The 10,373-nt window shown below is 35.3% G+C and overlaps 1 protein-coding gene across 2 annotated transcripts; it reads right to left on the reverse strand.

Annotated features, from left to right (window-relative positions):
• Positions 1-1,714: 1,714 nt before the first annotated feature.
• LOC131850246 (gastrula zinc finger protein XlCGF8.2DB-like) lies at positions 1,715-8,977 on the reverse strand. 2 transcript variants are annotated; one of them, XM_059200413.1, is made up of 8 exons: positions 8,769-8,977; positions 7,644-7,767; positions 6,221-6,355; positions 5,470-5,733; positions 4,642-4,756; positions 3,215-3,372; positions 2,609-2,765; positions 1,715-1,924 (listed from the first exon to the last, which is right to left on the reverse strand). In XM_059200413.1, exons 1-8 carry the CDS (start codon positions 8,886-8,888, stop codon positions 1,753-1,755), a joined length of 1,245 nt encoding a protein of 414 aa, XP_059056396.1. In that variant the 5' UTR covers positions 8,889-8,977; the 3' UTR covers positions 1,715-1,752. The 2 variants fall into 2 exon arrangements, with proteins under 2 accessions (XP_059056396.1, XP_059056397.1); XM_059200414.1 differs by lacking the exon at positions 6,221-6,355.
• Between the last annotated feature and the right edge of the window lie 1,396 nt (positions 8,978-10,373).

Consider the following 10,373-nt stretch of genomic DNA (forward strand, 5'->3'; position numbering starts at 1 on the left):
GTCACTGCTGCGCTTATTTGCAAAATAATTATAAACGCCAATTGTAGACCAACCTTACGATCAAACGACTGTATCTTACCGGCCTAAGAGACATCTAAGAATGAAATTAATTCTTATTTTTTAAACTCCTGAGAGGTTTTAATTTACTGTTTTTATAAATAAGGAAACGACTTATTTGCGTAGTACTTATGCAATTTTGGTTATGTACTTATATTTTTACTTTTTGTGTTATATCCCTTTTTCTTTATATAGTATAGAGAGAGACAGACGATCATGTATTATAGGTTCCCATGTAAATAAATATATCAAAACCGAATAGCTGTAAGTTACAACAATGAAATATTGTTTTTATACAAAAATAAATCTTAACCACTTCATATAAAATGTATTTTTGAAGATTTTTCCTAGTATATAAATAGCTTATTGAGCAATGTACACTTGGTGTCATGACTTTATAATTTTATAGGACTATAATCGTGCTATCCCTTTCTCTAACGTTGGGATAGAGAGAGAGGGCAAGTGTAATCCGACCAAGTTAAATATATATCTATTGATATAAAATGTAATAGTTTAAAAGCTTGTGAATGATTCACGAGATGTTATGCAGTAATTATTACGTAAAATGTTATTTTGTTTTAAAAGAAATGAAAGAATTAATAAGCTTTTGAATTTGTTTGTTTTATTTATTATATATCCCTAACCTAGTTAATTGTTAGGCACTTAGGTTACTTGCAAAATAATGATTTTCCAGGAAAAGTTATGAAGCTTTTCTGTAGGACTCTGAGAATGCTACCCAGAACTATTATCAGATCGGCTAGAACTCGTCGGAAGTTGCACTTTTCTTATATGAATTATAATTTGGACGCGGCATCTTAAAAAATCGATTTTACGTTTTAATTTCTAGAACTATTGATATAACTGATAGAGAACTGTAGAACTGTTGTAAAGCAAGCTAGAATTCTGAAGAAAGTATTGATTTTCGTGATTTCGAGAACTGCGTGAACTTAGCGCATGATTTTTTTAAATTTTTACTTAATCGAAACTAAAATATATAAAATGTGACTATTCAATAGGATGTCAGAACTCTGACGTATGGCAAGTTCACAGGAGTTCTCCCACGTTAGCGTATCTATACCTATACCTTACTGTACTATATTAGGTCGACCTCTACGGGGTCCCCTCTGGAGACCTTTATGGTTCATTTCTAGCAGTTTCTAGTGAATTTGCCACTATGAACTGAGAACCATTCCATTATTATCCATTAAGTAAAACAGTCACGATTTTCATTAAATAAAACAAACACATTTGTCGCTTTGTCACGATTTTCATTAAATAAAACAAACACATTTGTCGCTTTGTCACGACTTTCATTAAATAAAACAAACACATTTGTCGCTTTGTCACGATTTTCATTAAATAAAACAAACACATTTGTCGCTTTGTCACGATTTTCATTAAATAAAACAAACACATTTGTCGCTTTGTCACGATTTTCATTAAATAAAACAAACACATTTGTCGCTTTATCACGATTTTCATTAAATAAAACAAACACATTTGTCGCTTTGTCACGATTTTCATTAAATAAAACAAACACATTTGTCGCTTTGTCACGATTTTCATTAAATAAAACAAACACATTTGTCGCTTTGTCACGATTTTCATTAAATAAACACATTTTTCGCTTTGTTAGATTTAAAGAAGATAATAATAATTTACTACTTGAACTCTATATACAGGAATACTACCATATCACATATTAGGTGCAACTTTTTTCTGTTTACTCTCCTTTCTATTATGAGTTTTTACGTGCGACAATAAGGTGCACTTTTGCGTGAAACTCTTGCCGCAGGTATCACAGGAGAAGAGTCGCTCGCCGGTGTGTATACGCAAGTGGACCTTCAAAGCCTTTTTACGAGGATATCTGAATATGTAAAAAAAAACTGTAAATGAACAAAAATACAAACAAGCTGACGAGTCGCTTCGTAGTATAATATATGTAGGTAGTCAACATAATCTATGCATATAAATAAAATTGGCGTGTCTGTTTGTAATATTGATATAACAGTTTTTGTACCCTCGACTTCGTCCGTGTGGAACTTAACTTTATTTTTTATTCTTATTTTAGAAAAAAAATTATTACATTAGCTACCTCCCAAAAAAGTCCCGTAAAAATCGGGCCAGTCGTTTCAAAGATTAGCCGGATTATGGTACATACACCAAAATACAATTTTTGTATTTGGTATATGTACCGTATTTATATTCATATGCATGTAGTAAAAAACGGTTATTTCAATATTACAAAAAGACACTCCAATTTTATTTATATGTATAGATTACAATAATGACAAAACAGTGAGTATTGTAATCTTATCAAATTCAAAATATCTTTATTCATTACACTCTTATAATATGTCAAAACTACCGTCAGTTCGGAATGATTCCGTGATGAGAGGAACTGACAAGAAACTCAACTCGTATTCCTTTGAAACAAATATTGTACATGTTTACAATAATACTGATTTACCAGCATATGCTATAGCAATTTAGTCAAAAGCAAATAGTCTGATCAGTGTTCGTATTTCATGTTATCTCTCTGACTACAAACCTTTTAGGGCACAACGTACACTGGTACAGCATGACGCCAGTATGCGACGCCATGTGTGCGGTGAGCTCTTGTTTGTAAAAGAAGCCCGCCTCACACTCAGTACAGAAGTAGCGCTTTACTTTCATGTGTTTGTTACGGATGTGTGCATTGAGGTTACCTGTAACGTAAACAATTCGAAATAGAAATAATCTTTATTCAAATAAACTTAATATAAGCACTTTTGAATAGACATCTTTTTACTCTATTATTAATTACAATTTTTAAAAACAATTCCCTTTTAACAGTATCTCGGACACACTCCATTAATATGTTATGCAGATTTTCTATAGTATTGCAATAAACATTTTTAAAGTCATATTTTTTTTTATTCTACCATTCAATCGGAAAGCATTATTTTAGGATGTTAATTAGATTGAAAGTAAAAATTTTATCCTTAAAATATTTATTTTATTTTTGTATATTCGTAATTTTTTAAGTTAGAACGTTGAATTTTTTTCTTTGGCTATTTTTGGTTACATTATTGAATATTTTTTCTTTATTTGGTCAAGGTCACTATTCCACGCGGACAATGTGCGAGCACAGCTAGTATATATGTAAAATGTTAACCGGCGAGTAGGAACCTGCGACCGCAGGCGCGGCACTGCCTGCGCGGTGGTGGGGCTGCGTGCGCGGCTGCTCGGTGGGAGGCTCGCCGGGAAAGTGTTGCGAACCGCTCCGGACACTGCGGGCAGCGGTACAGCTGCACTGAGCCGTGCTTACGCTGCCTACCACACAACAACACAAACTTTTAAACGTTAAATAACATAGGAGGGGAGATTATTAGTACACCAGGACCTCTGAAATCCGAAACCCTTCTAAGTCCGAAAACTTTCTCTCTTAAATTAAAAATTATAAATATAACATTACATTTACAAAAATATTACAATCTGTTAGACACACAATGATAATCACTGGTAGTTTTTATATTTTTTTTTTCGGACTACTTTAATGCTGTTGGCTGCAACTGGCCTTCACAGCTTCACCGGACGATAGAGGGCGAGTGCAGGCTCTGCAAACCCGCGGAAGGACTTATGGAGCGGCTGAAGGCCAGCTCCCGCCCGACGTATACGATTTTAGTCTGAGGGCGCCACTAGGGGTTCGAACCTCGACTCAGGCCGTCGTAACCTCGATCCCCGTTTGAATTGGAAGGCGGATCCATCGAAAGGGATATATTCTTTTATCTATATTCAAAATATGATGTTCTGTATATACATTTTGTTTTATACACTTCTGTCACTGCGCTCTGCTATAATAAACGTCTATACAAGCATCTCTCTATGTTCATTCATTATTATTCAATCATTATTTTGATTAAAGAATTCCATTTCTTTAAAAAAAATAATGTAACCTTTATAAATGAAAATACACATGTACATTTGAAATTTCACGATGCTATTTGTTTTATTTCATAAAAATACCCTATAAATTCTTACCAACCTACTCTGTTCCGACTCTAATGGATATTCTGATTTGTGCCTTTTTGGCTTGCTGAGACACATGTATTTTTTTATTAAACTGTTGTTCGAAATCTGATCAATGCGATCATTACTTGATTTAAATAAAGAATTACAAATTTAAAGTCGTTTATTGTTCATAATGAGTTTTGTACAGAGAGATATGACAATAGATGTGTTGCCAACTTTATTTCCATTTTAGGACATAATCAATCAATCAGGTAGTAAGTTCTTAGTCAATTTGCCACGTTGTGCTCACTGACCTGGCCTCATGCTCATCTTATCCTCTACTGGTGCCCACCAACGTATATTCATACTATGATGGTGGCAAACAACCATATTACAATATTAGCGACTCACGTGGTTCCCCCTGGAAACCATCGTGTTAAATTCCTGGTGAATTTGTCACGATGTGCTAACTGACCTGACCTCATGCTCATCTTATCATCCTCCACTGGTGCCCCGCCAGCGTAAACCGTTAGCGCAGGCGGGTGCACAATTCCATTATCATCCACAAAAAAAAAAATATTAGCAACTAACCTATGTGATCCCAGTGAGTTGATATTCGTAAATTCTGTATCACAATCATCACATTTGAAAGGTCCCTTCTTATGGGACGGCATGTGTCGCTTCAGTCTTTTTTCTGTTAAGAAACCTGTGGGTAAAGAGGAAAACTTAAAACTTTTGTTTTGAGAATATCACTCCTTACTTAATAATAATCTCAGGACAATTCACACAGCGCCATCTAGACCCAAGTTTAGCTGGCTAAAGCTTGTGTTATGGCTAGGGCATGTGTCGCTTCAGTCCTTTTTCTGTTAAAAAACCTGTGGGTAAAGAGGAAAACTTAAAACTTTTGTTTTGAGAATATCACTCCTTACTTAATAGTCTCAGAACAATTCACACAGCGCCATCTAGACCCAAGTTTAGCTAGCTAAAGCTTGTGTTATGGGTACTAGACAACTGATACAAATATTTAGATATATTTTTTTGTAAATACATACATATAATAAAAATAATCTCAGGACAATTCACACAGCAACATCTAGTCCCAAGTTAAGCTAGCCAAAGCTTGTGTTATGGGCACATAATATATTGCAATATTGTCAAAAGCAAATAATCTAATCAGTGTTCGTAACATGAACAGACCTTACCCTCAATCAGCACCCGTTGAATTGAAAAAATATTTTTGTGTTGGATAGTCCATTTGTTGAGGAAGTCTTTAAGCTATATAACATTACGCTACGACCAATAGGAGCGAACCATCAGTGACAAATGTTGCGAAAATTGGGAAAAAATCGCGACAGTGTTTTTGATAACCCCGCGAACGAAGTCGCGGGCACAGCTAGTGATAAATAACCAAATATGTACCTTTTCCGCAGGACTCGCATATATGATTAGGAAAATGTTGATTCATATGTGAATGGTAGACATACACGTTCGGTAACACCATAGAGCAAATACCACATTTCAAATCCGCCGCCACTTCATAATAAACTTCCTGTTTCACATCCTGTCCCTTTCTTTTATCAATATAAATTGTATCTTTGTCTCTTTCTAGTTGGGTTCGAATATTCGAATTCCGTTCGTTATTTGAATCTGCATTTTCTTTTTTTATTGTCTCTGGTTCAAAGTCTGTGAATGAAATATATTTTTTAATGGATAATGGAATGGTGCTCCCGCCTGCGCTAATGGTTTACGCTGGCGGGGCACCAATGGAGGATGATAGGATGAACATGAGGTCAGGTCAGTTAGCACATTGTGACAAATTCACCAGGAACTTATCACCAGGGGGAACCGCGTGGAAGTAACCATGGTACATTGCTAGCAATAGGGTCATCAGTCCACATTACTTACAATCACATACAAATGTGAAAATTTGTTATAACGTCACGTCACGTCACGACACGTCACGACTCGTCACGACACTTCACGACACGACACGACACGTCACGACATATCAGACAAATATAAACTCACCTTAAGATGGTATTTTTTATTTTTTTCCCGCGCAAACGTAATGCACCACAGATGCACAATATTGATGTATAACAATATAACCAGTATTGGTACAAACAGAGCACATGCCACATTATAGTCTAAAATCATTTTGAAAACTTACCTTTCACTTCTCCATCAATGCAACTGCCATGCAACTCATCGACATCATCGAAACTTGATTTATTATCAAAACTGGAGAAATCTTCATTGATTTTGTTTATTAAAATACTACCATTGTCATTTTTTATTTCTATCACTGGAAAGAAATAGAAATAGAAATAATCTTTATTCAAATAAACTCATTACAGGCACTTTTGAATAGTCATATTTTGATTCTACCACTCATTTGGAATGCAGATTCAACACAAGAAGAATTAGCAAGAAACTTGTGTGTTGCTCTTTTGAATAGATGTTTTTTTTATATAATAATTGCAGTATAACAAGTAAGAGGCATGTGATAATCAACATATCGCTATGCACTCATTATTAAATTAAATTAAAATAAATAAGAAATTAAATATATGTATAATTTATTAATATTTTACATTAATACTTCTTTCCTACCTAAATTAAATAATAATAATAATAACAATATCTTAGAACAATTCACGCAACGCCATCTAGTCCCAAGCTAAGCAGAGGTTGTGTTATGGGTACTAGACAACTGATATAAATACATATATGCATTTTTTTTGTAAACATATTATTATACATAGAAAATACCCAGATCGACACAAACTTTAATACTCATAAATACCAATTTTTGTACAGTGTGAGGAATTGAACCCGCGACCATAGGATAGTAAAGTGGTATGCTAAACCACTAGACCACCGAGGCTGTTAATCAAATCAAAATTTAAAACATAAAAGAAGGGAATATTGAAAAAAAAATGCACTTGCAGCTGTAGCTGTTTTTGGACATATTAAAAATATCTCAGGACAATTCACACAGCGCCATCTAGTAACAAGATAAGCAGAACTTGTAATATGGGTACTAGAATAACAGAGACTAGCCTCATATAAATATATAGATATATTTTTTTTAAATACATACATAATATACTTAAATAGGGGAAAGGAATGTGTAATGTAGACTGCAATGTACCATGTCAGTTTGATCCTGGAAACCATCATGATAAATTCATGGTGAATTTACCAGTTTGGGCCAAATGACCTGACCTCATCTTATTATCCTCTACTGGTTTACTGCCAACATAGACAGTGCATCATTCCATTATCATCCATAACAAAGATATACATAGATAACATCCAGACAGATAATCAATCATACTCATGAATACAATTTGTATTCAGGAACTGAACCTGCGCCCATAAGTAGTAAGGTGATGTGGTAAACAGCTAGACTACTGAGGCTGTCACAATCTTTATTGACATAGATAACATCCAGATGGATAATCAATTATACTCAAGAATACAAATGTTTGTATCATGCAAGGAATTGAACCCGCACCCATCAGTAGTAAAGTGATGTGGTAAACCACTAGATCATTGAGGCTGTTATATTTTATTTTATAGGTACTCACATCCAGTATTAGATAACACATTCAATGTTTCATGGACTTGGTTCTTGAAGTTAACTGCATCTTTCAATGTGTTGGCACATATGCCACATATATAAGTATCATCTTCATAATAATCTGTGGACAGCTAAAAATACACATACGTGGCAATTACTACGAACAATGCCACTGTAGGAATAGGCCGACCAGTCCAGGGCCCTCGCGGCTGCTTATAGTTAACTGTACCAAGGTTGTACTGCCCCTCCGATCGATCCCCAGTCCAATTCAAATGGGGATCGAAATTACGACAGTCTGAGCCGAGGTTCAAACCCCTAGTGGTTCCCTCAGACTAAAGTTGTAAACGTCAAGCGGCAGTGGGCCTTTAGCTGCTCCATAAGTCCTTCCATGTGTTTGAAGTGGCATCTGCACTTGTCCCTATGGTCCGGTGAAGCTGTAATGGCTAATGGCTGCGCCCAACAGCATTAGAGTAGTCAAAAAAATGGATAAGTAAAGTAGAAACACCAGAGGAGACATGTGGGAGTTGCCGACCCTTAATAAACCTTAATATACCCTTCTTGGAAAACTCCATGCTGTAATCTCTCGAGAAAACCTCAGCAAGTAGTTTATTTGCACAATATGACATTGAGGTTCAAGAGGTTATTCCTTCTTAAATGGCTGGCAATGCACTTGTAAATCAGCAGGTATTGAAAGTACTCCTGGGTGGCGGTAATCATTTACCATCAGGTGAGCCGCAAGCATATTTGTCCCTCAAAATTTTATTGCCAACTAGCTGTACTCGCGACTTCGTCCGCGTGGAATTTAACTTTATTTTTCTAAAACAAAAGTAGCCAAGTTACTCCTTATTGCCAATAAAAGTTCCGTCAAAATCGGTCTAGCCATTTCAGATATTAGCCGGAACAAACAGACAGACGGACAAAAATTGTAAAAAATGTTATTTTGGTGTATGTACCGTATTTATATTCATATTCATATAGTAAACAGTAAAAAACGGTTATTTCAATATCACAAACAGACACTCCAATTTTATTTATATGTATAGATAACCTACTCCAAATAGGGTGTTCTAAATTTATTTAATTGATGGCGCTGTGTGAATTGTCCTGATATATTATTATTAATTGTACATACACTAATCAAAAAGATCTCCTTTAAAACTTCCAGGTAATTCACATTATTTTCGAACACAAATAAACTGCTAAGCTCCTCTGTGGATAAACAGCAAAAGCAAAAATATGCATCTACTGACATTTCTTAACAACGTAAATTAAAATTTAAAACAAATATTAAAATATTCAATAATTGCATATAGATTTGAGGTTATATTATTGTTTAAGTTTTTTTTTTTACATTATGTGTACTCTGTGGATTTTTTTAATTCATTCAAGTACGTTGACGTACAGCCTATAAGGGTTGCCTATCTTAAAAATCTTGGAATTGTACAACAATAAAAAAATGTTAGACATTGGTTAGATTTGGATGTCCAATAACTAAATAATAATATGTACCCTATACAGCGTTTATTGATGTCCGAGACCACTTATGTTCCAGTATGTAAGGATCAATTTCCTGTCGATGGCGAGCGGTGCGACGGTGAATAGTAGCCGAATGGTACAATTTATCAGAACATAGTCCGTTGTGTATTATATATGTATATTGAATATCATATTTGTATATTAGGGTTCATGATTTCTCGAGCTTTTCAATTTCTCGGGTCTCGAGAATTCTCGAGGTCAATTTCTCGGGTCTTCTCGGGTTGTCGAGAAATTTACATTTACGTACGTTTTCTCATATTATTTGGTTCCAATAACGTCAAAAAATTCAGTGGTTTTCCTCTCAAATAAAAGTATCAAATTAAACTTTTGAGTATATTTAAAAACATTAATATTACATATGTATAAATTATTATTTTTTTAAATAGAGAAATAATATTAGATCCTTACATATGAAATTGGCGTTTTGTGGTACTGGTCACTTTGATCTCAAATATCTCCTCTTTGGTTAGGAATTTCATTTCCAAATTTATACAGCTATTCACTTTGGGTCACTCACAGCATACAAAATGAAAAAACTTAAAATATCGCGTTATTTACGAGTACGAGTTCCGCTGTGGCACCAGTGCTACACGGTGCTAAACGGCTCGAAGTATTAATGATGTGTATGGCAGTGGTCTCGCAAAAGAAAACACGTGCATTTTTGGTTACAACGTTTTCGTTCTGGAAATTTCGACCTGCAAAGCAATCTCCGTGGGCGGCCGGAATCCAAGGTTAATAATGAAGAATTGAAGGCTATTGTGGAAGCGGATCCATCGCAAACCCGTCCGAGTTAGCTGCAAGCTGCGGTGTTAGTGACAAAACTGTTTTAATCCTTTAGCAAATTGGGAAGACGAAAAAGCTTTTACCCCAGGGTGGTACCAGTAACCATGTTACTGGAGAATCCAACCCTGAGATATCACACTCAGGCTGCCCTGCGTATTCTGGGGTGGGCAATTCTCCGCTCAATTTGGCCAGAAGGAAACCGAGCAAATCTCCATCGGCGTTTTCTTTGCTCATAGTCAGTTTTTGCAACATCAGGGGAATTCATTCTAATCTCAACGCCGTTCACCACCATCTAGAGTCGGCGAGGCCGGCTTTGCTCTTCCTTACGGAGACGCAAATATCCTGTCCCGACGAAATTATTGAGTCCTTGGCGTTGATATATCAAGTGACGTTGTTTTGCGGTCATTTGGAGGACAAG

Source organism: Achroia grisella, unplaced genomic scaffold (genome assembly GCF_030625045.1).
Source record: "Achroia grisella isolate CSIRO2021 unplaced genomic scaffold, CSIRO_AGI_Agris_v1 utg719, whole genome shotgun sequence".
In the NCBI taxonomy this organism is placed as follows: Eukaryota; Metazoa; Arthropoda; class Insecta; order Lepidoptera; family Pyralidae; genus Achroia; species Achroia grisella.